Genomic DNA, 17,505 nt, shown 5'->3' with positions numbered 1-17,505 from the left:
ATGACTTTTATAGCTTAATTATAAGCTCCTACAAATAGGGGTTTACTGCACAAATGCTGACACAGCCTTACCTCTGGTGACCTGAATGGCCTCCTATGATAATTACTGTAGATCCGTAATCATGTTATAAAAATATGCATCTGGCTTCTGTCCCAGAATCTGGACCACAGTGTTGTCTGTCTTTCTGTACAGTGTTACATGTATGTATCGCTTTGTACAAAGACCAAATTCTCAGTTGTGACTCAGAACAGTAGCTCCTTTCTTTGCAAGAACCAGCTTTGACTCCCCTTTCCTTTATACTGCCTCCCCAGCTCTATGTCTTGCTTGGCTGACGTACAAATAAATCAACCTGGAAGATCTTTAGGACACTCGAAGAACATGCCTCATGGCAGATGACATTAAATCAGAGTTAGCAAAACTGCTTATTGATCTACTTTCAGACTGCAAAGGACATCCAAGGTGTAGGAGATGGCCTGGTGCTTTGGCAAGGAAATCAATGTTAAAAGGGAGACAGAGGTTTACTTGTGAGCTTATTTTTCCTAGTCAGGTGTCTGTTTGTGTTGATTCTTATGCACACAGGTTTGGATGGGCACGTTTGTTTTGGGAGATGTGCCGGGAAGTGATGTGCATGAGAACTTCTGTGGCTTGGCTGTCTTGGTAGGTAGCATTGTGATTGTGTCCTTAATAACACAAGTACCAGGGGGGGAAGCTACCCTTATGCTCCCGCCGGTAGCCACGTTTAGACTTGGTGTGGCTGAATGTGACCACTGAGTTGCAGGGCCAGGTAGCCTAGGGGAATCTAAATGTGTTAGCAGGCTCGAACGGAAAAGCTGGGTGAAGAAGGGGGTAAGACCCCCATTAAAGTAATTGTAGCCAGAAGGATGTGGCAATCGGATGCGTGTTTATCACCTGCAGGTAAAAGGGAACGGTGGGGTTGTTCTGGTGGGCGGTGGGACAGACCTCTGGTTTGAGGGTGCTGCCTGTGTCTCAGGGTCAAAGCCTGGCAGGACCGCGCGGGCGGTCGCCGCTCTCGGCGCTCTTCTGACGCCGATTACATGGAAACGCGGCTTGGCCGAGACCTCGCCGCAGCAGCGGCCCTGGGGTCCGCGGCCGAACCGTAAAGCGACCCGCCGCCGAGCCGCCCCTTGCCGCTTGCCGCAGCGGCGCCAGGGGCTCCGCGGGTCCGCTCCCGCTCGGCCGCGGGGACCGGACGGCGCCCGCCGGCGTAGCGGTGCCGTGCGGGGAGGAGCTCCCGCGCCGCTTGGCCGTGGCGGCCGTGCGGGGGCGAGGCCCGCCCGCCTTCACCGCCCCGCCGGGGGCGGCGGCAGGATCCGGGCGCATCCCGCAGGTGGATCCGGCCGCTGCCCCCCCGCGCCGGGCCCGGCGGTGCGCGGGGCCATGTGACTGCGCGCGCTTCCTGCCTCCGCGCCACCCGGTCCGCGGCGGCGCGCGGAGCCCAGCGCAGCCCAGCGGCTCCCGCAGCGCCCGGGGAGCGCGCCCCGGCGGGCGGGCGGCGGGAGGGCGCCGCCGCGGCCCCGCCGCCGCATGGAGACCCAGGACCAAGGGGCGCAGATGGAGCCGCTGCTGCCCACGGTACGGCTGCCGCAGCGCGGCCCCGGCCGCGGGGGGATGCGACGCGCCCCGCAGGGGAGGCAGCCGAGGCCGGGGGGTTGGGGGGGGCGCGGGGGGCCGCCCTCCTGCCCGCCGGTGCCGGGGGCCGGGGTCGGTTTCTCGATGCGTGGGGAAACAGGTTGGCTCGCCCCGGCGCCGGGCGATGCGGCGGAGGCGCTCGGGGATGGAGCGGCGTGTATCTGCGCGCGTGTGTGTGTGTCCCGCCGGGGCTGGCACCCTGCCCGCCGGCTCCCCCCGTTTCACCCGCCCCTTTCCCCTCGGTGCCCTCTCTCCGCATCGCTCTGCCTCCGACATCTCCGTTCTCCGGTGCCCCCTTGGCCCCCTGCTCCCCGGCGGTGGGGCAGTGCTGGGGGCGCAGCACCGGTGGGCTGCTCCGTGGGGGTCCCGCTCCGGAGCTGGGGCTGCCCCGCGGGTCGCCGGACCCCCCTGCCTCGCAGCCCGCGGGGGAGCCTGCCGCGGTCTGGCCTCGCACGGCAGCGCCCGGATCCCGCCGGGTGCCGGGCTCCGGGCTCCGCGCCGCGGTGTCGCAGTTTCCTGTGCCCAGGCGTGGAGCTGGTCACCTGGGGCTCGCTGTCATCTGGATACCCTTGCCCCCGAGCACGCTGCGACTGCACAGCCGCGGCCGGGCAGTGTTTCCCGGCAGATAGGAAGGGGTCACTTGGTGGGGGACTTCTCACGCTGTTAGATCAGCGGGGACCCTCTTTCCTGCCTGGCCTCCCCGAGACACAGGGTTTGCCCCCATGCACGAGGTGTAAGTGTGGGAGTCGATCTTGATTCTGTTTAGGAGTGGTGGTTCCTGCCTTGCACTGGGAAACTGTCTGTCTGGGGCAGGGAGAAGTCTGTCACGTGTGTCCACGAGTGTCTGACTGTGTGTACGCATCCCTGGGAACACACCGCATAGGTCTGCAGAGGCTTTGCTGGCTCCTGAAATGGCTCTGTGTTAGCATAGCATAGCGAGCAGCACAACGTTGGCAGAGCTTGAAAGAGACGAGTCTCGCCTGCCGCAGGTTGATGAGATGCGCTCGTGGCAAGCCCATTTTTTGTAGTATCTGTTCCCATCATCTGTTGATGTGGTCCGTTTTGCAATCAGGTGGCAGGTTGCTAAACAGTGTGGGGTTATCTCTGGCATCTCCTTTCTCCTTGTGGCGGGGACAGTTTTTCCTGTTGCTCTCTGGATGCCTTTTGTGGATCCTGATTCCTGTTACTTGCTGCTCTTGCAGTTTCTGACACGGGAGTAGAATAAGGTCCTGTCTTTTTGACTGACAGACTGCCTGCCCAGTTCCTTTCCTTAGAGAGACAATTCAGTGTAAATCCAGTTTCCATGTAGCTCATGATAACTGATTCTGTGGAAGGTTTAGTCCTCAGTGTTTCATGCCAGTGCTATAGTTTGCAGTCCGTAGCAGTCTCGCTCTCGCTCATACCTTGCTAGCCTACGCGCTGGTCTTGCTTTGTCAATGTTTGTTGTCTCTGGTGGTGCAACGGCCACTGCGCAGGGACTCTAAGGAGTCAGCTTTCAGAAGGTACAATATACAGGATTGCCTTCTGCTGTCTGGCTTTTAAGTTTTGTTCCTCCAGGGCTGTGGACAGAAAAAAGGGCTGTTGCTGTGTTTGAAAGGACCAAAGAAAATAGCATTTCTGGTGTGCTGGTGAGGGGAGAATTGCCTGTGGTTCCCCGTGCAGCCCTGGTTGGCAGAGCCCTGCCCTGGTGCAGTACCTGTCCGCAGAGCTGCACGTCCCCATCAGTGCCATTGCTTGTTTAGCTTATGGCCTGGTTCCCACCTCTGTTTACTACAGCGAACTAGTTTGACAGCTGTTGTGTTTGCTTCAAGTTGGGAAGGGAGACTTCTATATTTCATGTAATATATACTGTGGCACGTCCTCTTTCTAAGGCCTCTCTTGCTCTTGCTGTTTCTGAGGGGCTCTGCAAAGCAACAAGGCAATGTTGCTTTCCTGCCACAATAATGGTAAAGGCACAGCTCCTTCTGTCTTTGAGATTTCTCTGTCCTGGTGGCATTTTCTCTGTGCAGCAAGCAATAAAGTGTGTGTATGTGCTCTGGCAGTCTCCACCTGGCTGATGATGGTTCTGCCAAAAGGCAGAAATGCCTTTTGCATGGTGGGAGTCTTGTACCTGGAGTCATGGCAGAGTGTAAGGAGCAGGAATTGGTGCCAACTTCAGCACCGTTAGCCTGGGAGGTAACGCTGTGGCGTAGCAGTTACCTTTAGAGTACTTCTGTTTAGGGATCAATCCTCATATTGACTGGAAACAAACAAACAGGAATGCAAGCTGTAAAATGGATGCAGTTCTCTTCCCAAGTGTCGTCCCGGTTCAGTGGACTCTGGGTATGAAGAAAAAGGCTCCTAGCTGAGCTTGTTTCCTTCAAGGGCATAGTCTTACAACTTTGGTATATGCAACACAGTTAATATTTTTTTTTTTTTGCTGCAACTGTAAAATGATACATTATAATTGCTATTTATAGTAAAAAGATAGCGAGGGTAGTCTTTGATTAATTTTATCTTCTAACGGTGCTCAAAGATTGTGAAGCCTCAATATAATTTCCCACCAAAATGCCACAATCTGTACAGAGTGGAATCTATTTTTGTGGTAGTGTTAGTCATATGTTGGTATTGCTTTATTATACAAGCTTTTAATTAAAACCCCCAATCCGTAGCAATTTGAAAAATGATAAAATACATTGTTGCCTGTGGTTTTGAGGAGTTAAATAATTTCCTTATCTGTTTCTTTTCACGAACTCCTTTTGGAAACAGTTCTTACATAGTGACAGAAGCTTTGTTAACAGGCTACTGCTTCTCAATTTTTATTAGAAATCTATTGCAAATTGTCTGTAAGTGCAGTATTCTAGAAATAAATGAAGAAGGCAATTTTTCGCCTGGAAACAATTTGTTCAAACTACTCTTGAAAATGCAAATAAAGTCTTATTTTTATTTTTCAATACATATACTAATATGGTAACAAAATGCAGACTTGTATGCTTTCTGTATCGTCTAATGTTTTATTTATCAGTCATCAAGTGTATTTTTTCAGTGTGTTTATTCAGAGTGCTTTAAAATAGTTGTGAGTAATTGAAAGATTGCTGAGGAGTCATCATTTGTTTACAGAATGGGAGAAGCAATCTGCAGGTCTTCTCTACAAAGATCTTTTATTGATTTCTAATCAAAGGACCACATATTGTTAGTTTGTCAGTATGCATGTATACCTCATTGCATGTAAATTATTTTGCAAATTTTCACTTATGGCAGTGTATTCATAGCAAAATTTATTCATAGAGTATTTGTTTCTGTCTGTTCTGGATCTCTTGTATGCAAGTCAAAACTGGCTTTCAAACCAGGATTGTTATCTGACAGAGGTTTGGTATTTCAGATGTAAGGAACATGTATAGGCAAAGTGTAGATATTTTTGTTAACTATGTTTATGCTTGACATGTTGTTTTCCTGTTTTCTGAAGGTAACATTAAAACCCACGTATGTAAAGCCAAATTAACTCTTCCTCTCTGAGTTTGTATTCTCTTGCCTTCCTCATTCAGTCTTAAAATTCAAAAGCTGTTTTGTTTTATGCATTTGTTTGTTTATTTTTAAAATCTTGGTACATACAAGACCTTAAAGCATGACGTTGCTGATATATGTCCACAGATGTATATGTATGTAAGATGCATATGTATGCGCTATGGTACGATGTGATATCTGTGCGGTAGGTAAGATATTGTTTATATGAAGTATTCTTGTCGTTGCTGCAAATGGCACGCAGTTATTACTACTGAGGCCTCTATGTGGGAGAACAGCATAGCGAGATCTTGGGTAGTAACTATTTTTAATGTAGCAGGTGAGTGTGGGAAGCTGCTCATACTAACAGGCCAAATTCTTTTGCTTTTGTTAATGCTGAGTGGGACCTCCGATGAGTCTCACAGATGAAATGTATTGCTCATTATGAGAATGGATGGCAGAGCCTAACCCCACAGTTTGTGTAACAGTACTAATTCCCAGTTCACTTCACCAAAATTTAGCGTTATAGCAACAGTTTATAGCAAGGCAAGTTTATAGAGACTACAGGAATGTTGTGATACTTTTGGAAAAATAAAGAGGCAGTATTACATTTTCAAGACAAGGGTACTGAGATAATGGCTCCACTGAAAATACAACCCCAAAACCTAATTATAAATATAAATTTAGGATTGAATTGCTGCTTTGGGTGTTTTCTTTTTTACTACCTGATCCCAAGTTCTCAGTGAAATATAAAAAGGAATCTTTTTCCAGGAAAATGCTAGAATGAAAGGAAGCAACAATCACAGAATCATAGAACGATTTGGGTTGGAAAAGAGCTTGAAGATCACCTAGTTCCAGCGCCCTGCCACGGACAGGGACACCTTCCACTAGACCAGGTTGCTCAAAGCCCCATCCAGCCTGGCCTTGAACACTTCCAGGGATGGGGCATCCACAGCTTCTCTGGGCAACCTGTTCCGGTGTCTCACCACCCTCACATTAGAGGACATCTTCCTAATACCTAATTTAAATCTATGTATTTTCAGCTTAAAGCCAGTCCCCCTAGTCCTGTCATGACATGCCATTGTAAAAAGTCCCCCTCCAGCTTTCCTGTGGGCCCCCTCAAGGTACTGGAAGGCTGCAATAAGGTCTCCCTGGAATCTTCTCTTCTCCAGGCTGAACAACCCCAGCTCTCTCAGCCTGTCTTCACAGGAGAGGTGCTCCAGCCCTCTGATCACTTTGTGGCCCTCCTCTGGGCTTGCTTCAGCAGGTCCGTGTCCTGCTTATGTTGGGGGCCCCAGAGCTGAATGCAGCACTCCAGGTGGGGTCTCACAGGAGCAGAGCAGAGGGGAAGAGTCACCTCCCTCAGCCTGCTGGCCACACTTCTTTCGATACAGCCCAGGATTCGGCTGGCTTTCTGGGCCAACAGGAGCACTAGTTTATTTAAAAACCCCAACAATTTCCTCCCTTATATTTGCCAATGTCATGATTAAAAGAGATTTCCCTGCATCATACGGTCTGCTGTGGTGTTACTGTTTAAGAATAATCGGCAGCCTAATACATATTTGTTCAAAATGAAGAAACAGTATGACTACTGTGTGGAAACCATCCTGCTTTAATGCACCTGTGTCTGGTTTGAGTTCTTCCCATAATTCCTACTTGTTGAATACATGCTTTCAATTTCCTCTGCTAATAATTGTATCTTCCCTTTCTACTTTCTCCTTTGGAAGAACTACAGAATCAATTCTAAAACAAAATACTTTAATGCTTCTTAAATAAGTAATGTTTACAACCTCAGAGGATGAGAGGGTTTAAGCAGGTGAGGGAAAACTTAATCCACTGTAAATCGTCTTGAACAATTAGGTGTGTATCTGATATGAGAAGAGAAAGCCAAAGGCATAGCATGTTTCTTTCATTTCTGTAATACACGGTAACATATATGTGTTCAGGTCTGCACTGTAAAACCCTGTGACTTTCAAAGAATTGTGCCGTTGTGACTTCCTTTGCAATAATAAAGCCATTTTTATGTTGTTCAAATTAGTGGAGGACTGAATGTGTTCAACACAATTTTCAGCATTGTTGAAGTTTAAGTTATTCTCATGAAATGAAAAATAAGCTTAGCATATTTAAAGGTGATTAAAATCCACCTTGCTTCTAAAAGAATGTTGATTAGGATAAGCAAGGTGAAAGCTGAACAAGATGATAAATGCAATTTCTAAAAACAGAAGGAAAGAAGTGTCTGGGGCGGGGGGGGGGCGGGGAAAGAAGTTGCAGGGTGAAATGAGGGTAAAATTGTGAGTGTTGAGGGATTTGTGCAGATTTGGAGAATTGAGGACATTATGGCTGGCTGTGGTATGAAGGGAAAGAGGGAGCTGATTAAGTTGCATCGGGAAGAATTGGTTTGGTTATGGCGTGGGAAAGAAATGGAGGAACAGAAACAGGAAAGCCAGCCCATGCCCTTGCACAGCTGGGGCAAAACTGGGTCTGGAATCCTGATTCTTCCATACCTTTGCTGATTTCCCTGTTCACCTGCTGCAGCCTTTTCACTTTGTTTGATTAGCTGTTTATGAGACATTGCAAAGTTGATTATAAATAGATTTTGGAATCCAGTGGAGATGTGAAAGATATGTCAAGGTTTACAAGTTCTCAGTTTTAATCAAACAGAGCTGCGAAGAGACAGGCACAGAAGCATGTTTAGGAGAAATGAAGTCCTCAAGATATATGAGGTAACATTTGGCATTTGTAAGGTATTAGCTGATTAGCACAGTATTATGTGCTGTGTCTCGAGAAAAGAGCAACGATTGTAGAGCAGTTCAAGAACAGCAACAGAAATCAGCATGGGCCTAAAGAATATGAAAGATTTGAGGAAACTGGGATCCCTTAGCCTGACCATGTGCATGTTTAGTATGTAAAAAAGGCTGCTACTGCAAAAAGATGAGCTTGTTTCTTCTATCTCTGCTCAATAGGAAAAGAGGAAATGGTTATGGGACAATATTAAAAGCATGTTAAGCTGTCTGATGCTAAGGATAATGAAGCAGTGGAACAAATTGTCTGGTGTGTTTGTGGAATCTTCATTACCCATCTGTAAGAACAAGTGAGAACAGATATCTGACAGGAAAGACACACATACAGTTACTGTTGCTTCAGGGCTCAGTGATGGATTGAAGACCTTGCGAGATCTTTTCCAATCCTATCATTCTGTGACAAGGGCTTACTCTTGTCTTTTTGGAAAAAATATTTTACAAAGGGATGATATATTATAAACTGAGGAGAAAGGAGCAGTTTATCTGGATTATGAATGTTGATACCTTCGGTTAAGTCCACCTGAATCTTAAATTTAGTGTAAACATTTACATTTGCTATAAACACATTCAATGTGTATATTAAAAAGAGATGCTTATCATTCATCCAATTTTTGTGATTGCAAGCAGGTTTTAAAATACAAAAATATAAAATGTAACGTTATGGATTTGTATCTGCAAAATGATAATCTTAAATGTAGATTTTTAAGCCTTTGTGGAGTCCTGTTGACTTTTAAGGAGTATGGGAGTCTGTCTGCATCAGTGGGGCTGCAAGAAGTTCCAGGATGAGTTTCACTGGGAGCAATCACTCTGTAACTGTCACACTCAAAAATGCCAGAAAGTATTGCACATTCGTGTCGCTTTTTGGAAAGAGATTAGGATTGTTTTGCACCTATTTCTGGAAACTTGTATTAAAAGTAGTCAAAATGCTGTAAATTAAGAAAAAGTGATCCAAAGCCATTGTTATGAGTAATTGTTACAGATACCATTCACCAATAATTGTGCTAGATTCTCTCTAGAGGCATTCATAGTCACTGAAACTATGTAAAAATGGGGAAAAAAGCCCCCAAACCCTGCTATTAGATTCTGGCAAAAATAGAAAATAGATACTGAAACTGTAATTAGTCTGTCAAACTATGTCATTAAATTCAATAGCAAAATGCCATGTCATTTCTGGAGAGGAAGATGATATGTACATATAAACTTCCTTTTCAACATATGAATGTGTTCAAGGGTTTTATTTTAGAAGGAAGCAGCCATCTGCAGGGATGTGATTTCATGTCAGATCTTTCCTAGTGAAACACGGAAAACTCTGTGATGGTTTTATGGTGTTAAGGATGTTTATAGTGTTGTAAACATCAATAGGAAATAAATGTACAGTCAGGGAGATCGTATATCAAATTATAAGTGCTTTGGATTGTTTTTATTGGTACCTATTAGTAGTTTTCAAATTTTTTCTTTATAGAATCAAAGAATAAATCCACAGGAAGATAAAAATAACTTGAGGATTGTTCTTTCTTCTTTTGGGGTTCAGGAGAATGCTACTGGTAAATCTGAATAATTGGATTTATGATTGTAAAATTAGAAATAAAAAGGACTGCATTATATTGATGTGCTCAGTATCTATAAGATTCCGTAAAATTTTCAGTTTTGTTAGTGGACTGAAACATCAAGCTTCTGAATACTGAGGTGGAACTATTTCATTCTGTAAAGCTGTATTTCTGTTGTAAAATGAAGCAGAAAGAAAAATGTAATTCCAGAATAAGATCCTACAGGCTCTCCTAGATCTGCTCGGACCAAAGATGCAATTGATAAATTTGTGTTAGAGTGTATTTCTAGAAAGAGGATTTTGTTTTCAACATCCATCCATCCATCTGTATCTTTTACAGTTTCCCAAGAGCCAAACAGGAACGCGATCAGTCATATTGTTAAAATTCAACTAAGAAAACTATTGACGTGCTTCCTCCCAAATTAAGATGTTGACCTTTTTTTTTGGGAAATGTATCCTGAAAACATACAGAAAAGCATGAAAGCTTTCTATTTGGAATTAAGCAGCATAATGATGTCTAAAATGAGCTTGAGGAAGTTGCTACTGTTCCCATCTGACAATCAATGAAGTCTAACTGCAGATCCAGAAATGTGCATCTTTTTCCAAGGCCCAAAGTAGAGTTGAAGACATCATTCTCATTCTTGTTTAATTATTTAATCTGCTTATCTCATAAGACAAAGCCTATTACAATAGCTGTAACACAAAAGTGAATCTTGAGCTTTTAGCTAAATCCATAAATTATATGTTCAGCTAAATGTAGGAAGCTCATATTTTTCATTTGAACTGCAGTTAAGTGGTGATAAGATGAGAATTTGAATGGCAAGTATTAGTGCCTCATTTACTCTGGACATTTGTTCTTTACTTTGGGACCTGAGGTTGAGCTTATACATACACTGTTCCCAAGGACTGCTAAATACCCATGCAGAAGTGGTTGAACCTCTATTGTCCCTATTAACAAAAAATTTCTCACCTGTTCTGCCCAAGTAGAAAATGGATAAAATTTGGTATCATCTACTAGGAATGCAGAACAGAACAGTTTTTTATGAGATTGCACCACCAGCATCTCAAGTATATTGATGCAAAACTGAAAAGATTGGAAATTTGTGATCTGAAAATTTGTAAGGAAGAGGATATATTCTCATATGCGTTATAATATGAAGAATGTAACAAAAATTATAATTTCATATTGCCTGTTGAAGAGTTGGTATTCTGCCTTTGATTTCATGGAAATTTGGATAACCTCCTTTTTCAGAAAAAATCAGCATGCTTTAAGAATTTCTTGTAATAATTGTTGTGACCTATTTAGGTAAGTATCAAAATAGAACCAGTGTCCCAGAACAGTACATTATTGTGCCGACAGAAGGCATATTATATGTATCAGTGTTTTAAATGAATTTATGGAATAAAAGTAGTGTTCCCTTCTATCCCCTCACTTCCAAATCTATGCAGCAGTTGCTGCCAGCTATCTTAATGCTGTCTTCAGAAACAACTTTCCAGTTCTTTTGAGGCTACTGCTACCTTGTTTGAGACTCATATAAATTCCAGAAGTATCATCACCTGTACAAATGTTCATGCAGGCTCTGCAAGCCTGCTGTTCTGAGACTTTCCCATGATTTACTTTTTTGCAGAAAATTTTGTAACTTAGATTGTAACCTATATTATCCATGTCCTTCAGTTACTGTCATCCTTTCCCTTTATTTGAAGAGAAGACAGAAATGCTCAAAAATAAGACCTGCCTGACTAAATAATTGTCTTTTAGAAAGCTTCTGCTTTATTCTAGTTTTCCTCTTAATGATGGTGTTATAGTGAAATGCTTAACTACATCCACTTGTTTTTGTTGCAACATTATAATAGATTTTGAAATTAAATGTGGCAATGAGCTGTAAAAGCACTCATAAAGCTGTGTTCCATACTCATCTGAGAATCTTCTCACGTGAAAATTCTAATAATAGGTGAATTCCATATCTCTTCCTGAAAGAAGTATCTGAATAAATCCAGAATAGGTGAACACGTTCTCAAAAATAGTATGAAGTGGTGCAGAAGCCTTCGTGCTTATCCCCACCAGTTTTGTAGAATGGAGTTTTTTCTGTAGCTATCCAGCTGGCACCCCTCATTAACATCAAACGTACTTCTTGCTTTTGGAATAACCCCTGTGGCCCCTTCAAGGGGAACGGATTGAGAAAAATGCAGCTGTGTAGTACCCACTGAAACCTCATGTAACTCCCAGAACTTTGCTGTAACGTGACATGGGAATAAAAGGTTGAAGACTTTTAAAGGAACTTTTAAAGGAAAAGCCACATTCAGTTTTAGAGAGGATGAAATGTTTTTCAGTGATCTATATTTTGCGTACTTTGTGCTCGTTTCATTTCGTCTTGCCTGCAAGTTTAGAGTTCTGTGTCTCCTGTATCTGAATTGATTTACTTTGTTTGGCCAGCAAATACAGGAAAATATTTTTCTATTCATCGAGCCCTAACTAAGAGTAGTTGAGAGGTTTCTAAACACAAGGCAGTATTACGCAAGGTAACAGAAAACTGCAGTTACCTCTGGAGTGTAAAAGACCCACTGAAGAGAAACTTAAGAAATAAATGTGCAAAATCCTAGTAACTCTCCACTGAATGTTTTGTGAACTGTGATTTTATCCCACTTCTCTGTCCAGTGCTTCTACATTAGCCATATTTGGGCAAAAAGAAGCAGCAAGAACTTTGTTGCCTTGCAAAACACTAAGTCATTGAAGACTATTCATGCGTTAACAAGGCGTGCTGCCGACAGAAGCTGGTTTGTAGAGGTAAAGAGTTGTTTTAAGAACTGAATGTCTCCGGTCTTTTGCACATTCATGCCACTTCTATGTCTTGGCTAGTTCAACGCAAATAACGTAGGTTTTGATGAAGTATCTAATGTAGGATCACAGAAAATCTGGTGGGAAAGTAGTGCTCTTGTCTTGAAACCATTGTTTTGATCTTAAAGTTTAGAAATTATGATTCCAGAAATGGTCTGGTTTTTAGAACAACTTGTGTAGAAATTTGGAGTAATGTTTCAATGACAATGTCAGGAAAAGGTGATCTCTACAAAACCAGTCCTTAGGGACTCTTAGGCTACTCAAATTGCTAACTGTGGCAGTCATCAGAAGTTATTAATTATTTCATGCTTATTTATTTGTGTCTATCTGTTCTCCCTTGACTTGCATACAAAGGATGGCCGTATACAAAAAAACTGCTGTGAGGTAGGTAGTGTAAGAGCTTTCTCTGCTGATTCCTCAGTTGCTTGTGCTGACCTTACACAAAGGGTAGCTTGATAAAATTGGGATAATCTGCTTTGTGCTCTGCATCATGTAAGAATAAACAACGGTAGTTTATTACAGCATGGATAAGATGCTGTAAACAAGCCACCAATTTTAGGTGGTTGTATTTTTTGTTCATGTGTTTAGGCAAAAAATTGTGTGAACCTTTTGAGATGAGGACCGTATTTTTGTTCTGGTGGATGCAGGGTCTGTTGTGAATGGGTCCTGCTCCACGTTCTGGAGCTCGGACCGTACACATATGAATAACAAACTTGTTTAGCGGCTTGATTGCAAACAAATAGATTTCTGGCAATGCAAACCCAATAGAGTCTACTTCTTTTCTCTAGTTTGTTACACTCCTGATTGCTCATGGAAATTACTGAGCTACTGCAGCATAACAGTTATGACTGTAATCACATAAAGTGCTTGCTGTAAGAGTGCAAATAGTAATAAATTGTGAACGGACAGAATTAAAAATACCTCTTACTTTGTGCTTATATTCTGAATTTGGTGTGGCTTTTTAAAAGACTAATAAAAGTTTTAATTTTCTTGACACAACAAATAACAAATCTTATGCACGGGGGAAGTGCTGTTTTATGGATATGAAATTAAAAAATCGTAGAGGATTATGATTAATCTCACTCAAATACTGTAACCCAGAGACTGTTATTCTTCTATCTGCTATACTTTAATCTTTGAGTATGAAAATTTTCATTTCACAATGATTGCAGAAATAACTATTTATATAGTACTTCCATTATGAGTGTTCATTTAAGAGTAAAAAAAGTCATTAAAATGAGTTTGGCAAGATTGTCTTGAGCAAAACCAAAAGAACTGATAAATGGTCTGTGCAAACTGTAATACAGTATTATTAATGCTTTATAGTTATAGTACAGGTTTTAATAACTCACTACTAAGAGTGGGTTTATTTCTGCTACTAATAGTATTATTTCCCTATATAAACCATGATTTATAATTGAGTAATATAGGGTTGGGTTTTTTTTTGTTTTCTTTTGTTTTTTTCAGTCCATAATGTAACTGATTATTTTCCTGCTAACATTTAGTATTTTTCCAGCAGGCTTTCTTGTATGTTAAGAAAGGGTGTGGTTTTTGTGCCTGTATATATGCAAATATTAAAATTATTTCATTCTAACAAGAATATTTTTTAAAACTTCTGCGTGGTGGCAAATACTCATTTCCATTAAATGTTTTCAGCTTTCAAGAAATACAAGACTAAGTAAATTTTCCTTTGGTTTTATTATTAATACTGTGGTTTAGAACTAGTATTTAAACCTAGGCTTTGTTCTGAGATGGCAGGTGCTCAGTATTTCCTAATGACCAAACTTCAAGGCACTAAAATCACGCTGAGATTTATTACAATATTTTAGGCATTAATGCGGCTTCCAACAAGTGTTTAAAAATGTTTGCAGTGTTAGAAAAAAACCAAACTCCAGTCTTTTTCCTTTGCTTGTTTGCAATAGTAAGGCAACTCAACCCACAGTCAGCAGTGGGATTCCTTCACCAAGTCTCAATTTTCAAGCTTTTCATTTTAGGTGTCTTGATTGTAGGGATAGGAATACAAGTGCTGGGAAAGTTTCTATCAATTGGAAGTGCTAAGATTACCGATGTGTTAGGAACATGAGCGATCCAAGATGTGCATGTAAATTGAGAATACACAAAATTAAAAAGAAAATTCAGTATCAAATGATTATTGTCAACTTTTATGTTTCTGCTGTAATCCTGTAATCTTGTAGCTTCAACACCAAGAAAAAACCCTGTATTCTAGATCTTTATTTAAAAGGTATAAATAAAATAGGCAAGCGTTTAGCTGTCATGGTGGGGATGGAAAATATGGAAACATCAGACCTGATAATCCGGGAGGCAGAAATCATCCTTTGTGTGCTGCTTTTAAAATCTCATCTTTTGAGCCAGTCTTTTGATTTTTACATGCTATTGCTGGCTCTCAGTATCCTTTTTCTGTAACAAATTCCATCTCTCCCTAGCATGGTTTTCTCTATGTCGTTTTAGGATGCTCGTTGTCCAGGTTGTGCTCCTTTTTGGTGCTCTGCTCTACACAGACACTTCCTCCTGCACTTCTGTTGCTTGTTTCACACAAGTGTGTGCCTGTGTTTACAGGGAAGAGAGAGTTAAGTGGCTGCTGATGTAGACTCAATATAAAACAATCCTTTCAGAGCTTCTGCATATTTTTTTCTTTCTTCAAGAAAATATGAGGAATACTAAATGTTATCTGACGCGTCCGCAGCTTTCATGTGGTAGTGACAGTCACCATCTGGAATGGTCTCAGATAAGGTCACTGATGTGCTGGCAGTCTGAGATTGAGCTTTCCCTAAGCTTTCAGTTTCAGGACTGTAAAGTCTGGATCATATTTTGAGGTTATCCCATTCAGCATTTCTTGACTAGTGGGGAAATAGTTTCTGTTCAAATTGAAGCTATGTAGATAAGGAGTTGCTCTGGAAATGTGGCGATTTAGGAGACAGAAGATGTGATACCATGAAAAACAAAGAAAAAGTGAATACAGAATAAATCCTAACTATTTCGTTATAGCAGAAATAGTAATTTTCAATAAAATTAACAAGCACTAAGTTAAGAACAAGAGAGAAACACTTTTTCCACAAAGTATAGAGTTCAAGTGCAAATCTTAAAGTGATGTGGGATATTGTGGAATCTGTAAGTGTAAATAGGTTAAAAAGGAATTAGGTAACTAAGCACAATGGTCCTAATTCAACAGATGCAGTCATCAGCTTAGGAAAACTTTAAACTGCTGATTACCAGAAACTGGGACTGAATAGCAGAGGAAAGACCATTTGCTAGTTCCCTTTTTTTTCCTTGTACTGTAAGAACCAAATAGTGGGGCAGCCTGAGACAAGATACTGGATTTCAAAGACTTCTGCAGTTCTGCTTTTGCTTTGCTTCCTGGGGTCTATGAAATAGGGTTTATCATTGTTAGCTTCACAGTGACAGGTTAAGTCTCAGATGTTTTTGTGGAAAGAGAAATAATTCTCTTTGGTCTTACCAATGACTTGTTCATCTGTAGATGGGATCATTTAAAAATAGCAGCTGATCCAAAATGAGTTGGAGTTGCCCATGCACTGTATTTACTTGTGGCAAAGAGTTGATTTTCCTTCTGATCAGTTACATTTTTTGTTGGATTGGATACTTCAGGAGAAAGATGTTCCTGACAGAGAGGGGTCCCAAGTGTAGGAAAACAGCACTTGTCAAACATTTGCTGTTTTAGTGGTGGGCAACAATGACCTGGGAGAGATCTGTCAGACTATGTTCCTGCTGAATTCAGTAGCAAAGGAAGAGGAACCTTGTACTGCTCTGCCCATGCATTCCTGTTTTCTTGCAAGCAATGAGCCATCTATATGTGGACATCTCACAGGCTTGTGAACTGCGGTCCTTCCCCAGAGCACCTCCCTCTGCTGAATTTCTGGAGTTCTGTTAATGTCCTATCTCTGGATGTCATCACAGGTCTGATTTGTTTAATCCAGATTGCTTTCAAGAAGTTTCAATGATCATTGTGAGTGTGTTGCCCAGCAATTTGTAGGCTACATCTTGGCAGGACATGCCTAGTACTTGCTTTTTACAATGGGCAAATAGTTGTATCTTCTTTTACAGATTCAATTACGAACTTCAGAGGAGGCCACAAGGCTGCCACTGAGCCAGGAAGTCATTGAAGGAGCTGATGATGGATGCCAAGTGCTTTCAATTTAATTGTATTAATGACAGATTTGGATTTTGCTTGGTTGATTCATTTGGTTACCAGCTGTGTGTAATTCAACTGATGGGCCCTAGATGGTATCTTGTTTGTCTCTCTGCTGCTGCTCTGCATACTTTCTTTGCATCTTTATTGTGTGCTTTGGCAAACAAAGAGAGCTCATTGCCTGGATGATAGCAACACATGGCAGTTGTACAACATCATAGCATTTCTGGGAGTTACAAAACTTGTTGGTTTCAAAAGTCCCCACTAGTTTTGGTGTTTCAGTCTTTGGATACTGAAATGGAGATAAAGTTTTGTCTCCATTTACTGTGCAATTTCATATAAGAGAGTCCTGGTCTCTAGAATCAAGGTATATAGTCCTACATGCTCTTAGTAACATCTGTTTTTCAGATGCATAAATGCTCATTATGTTGGAAATTTTTTCCCCTGATTGTTTTGACAGTATCACTGCATAAAATTTGTGGTTGTTGTTTCATACACATCTTCAGATGGATCAGGAGAGACATAAAACCAGGTTTCTAATTTACACCACTGCAAATATTTAAAAATAGCATTTAAAACAGTGTGCAGGGCTGCTAGAATAAAAATTGAATGCATTGATCTGTGGAAAAGAGATGTTTATGAAGCAGTTTCCTTGCAGAACTGGGTAAGACTAGATGCCATATTGAAACATTCATGAGGTAGAAATCTAAGAAAATATTTTCTGTCAGGATTAAGAAATTAAGTTCTCCATTTTGGATTGTGTTATTCCTGAGAAATGAAGCCTGAACTCTATTTTAAAGGTTAGGGCTCAGGTTCAGAAGTTTAGGCTTTAAAAGGTCTCATTTTTTTATCGATATTTCAATCTCAGTCTCTGAGTTGGGATCTGATCTATAATAAAGAAATGTACAGATACAGAAATTTTTCCATACGTATTTTTTGTTCATTTGATGGTAAGACTTGGCCAAATTTTATTCAGGAATGTGCAGTGCAGTTTAACTTGATTGAAACCGGTGGAGTTGCTCAAGAT

General features: G+C 41.8%; 1 protein-coding gene across 2 annotated transcripts in view; it reads left to right on the top strand.

Annotated features, from left to right (window-relative positions):
* Positions 1-1,369: 1,369 nt before the first annotated feature.
* Positions 1,370-17,505, top strand: part of SLC4A10 (solute carrier family 4 member 10) — a 161,989-nt gene continuing 145,853 nt past the window's right edge. For both annotated transcript variants that reach the window (XM_055811993.1, XM_055811994.1), the window contains exon 1: positions 1,370-1,593. In XM_055811993.1, the coding sequence (XP_055667968.1) occupies positions 1,546-1,593 (48 nt within the window). In that variant the 5' untranslated portion in view covers positions 1,370-1,545. The remainder of the gene's footprint in view (positions 1,594-17,505) is intronic.

Source organism: Falco peregrinus, chromosome 8, assembly GCF_023634155.1.
Source record: "Falco peregrinus isolate bFalPer1 chromosome 8, bFalPer1.pri, whole genome shotgun sequence".
Lineage (NCBI taxonomy): Eukaryota > Metazoa > Chordata > Aves > Falconiformes > Falconidae > Falco > Falco peregrinus.
The sequence above is the reverse complement of the archived record's forward strand: the minus strand, read 5'-3'. Positions and strand labels throughout refer to the sequence as shown.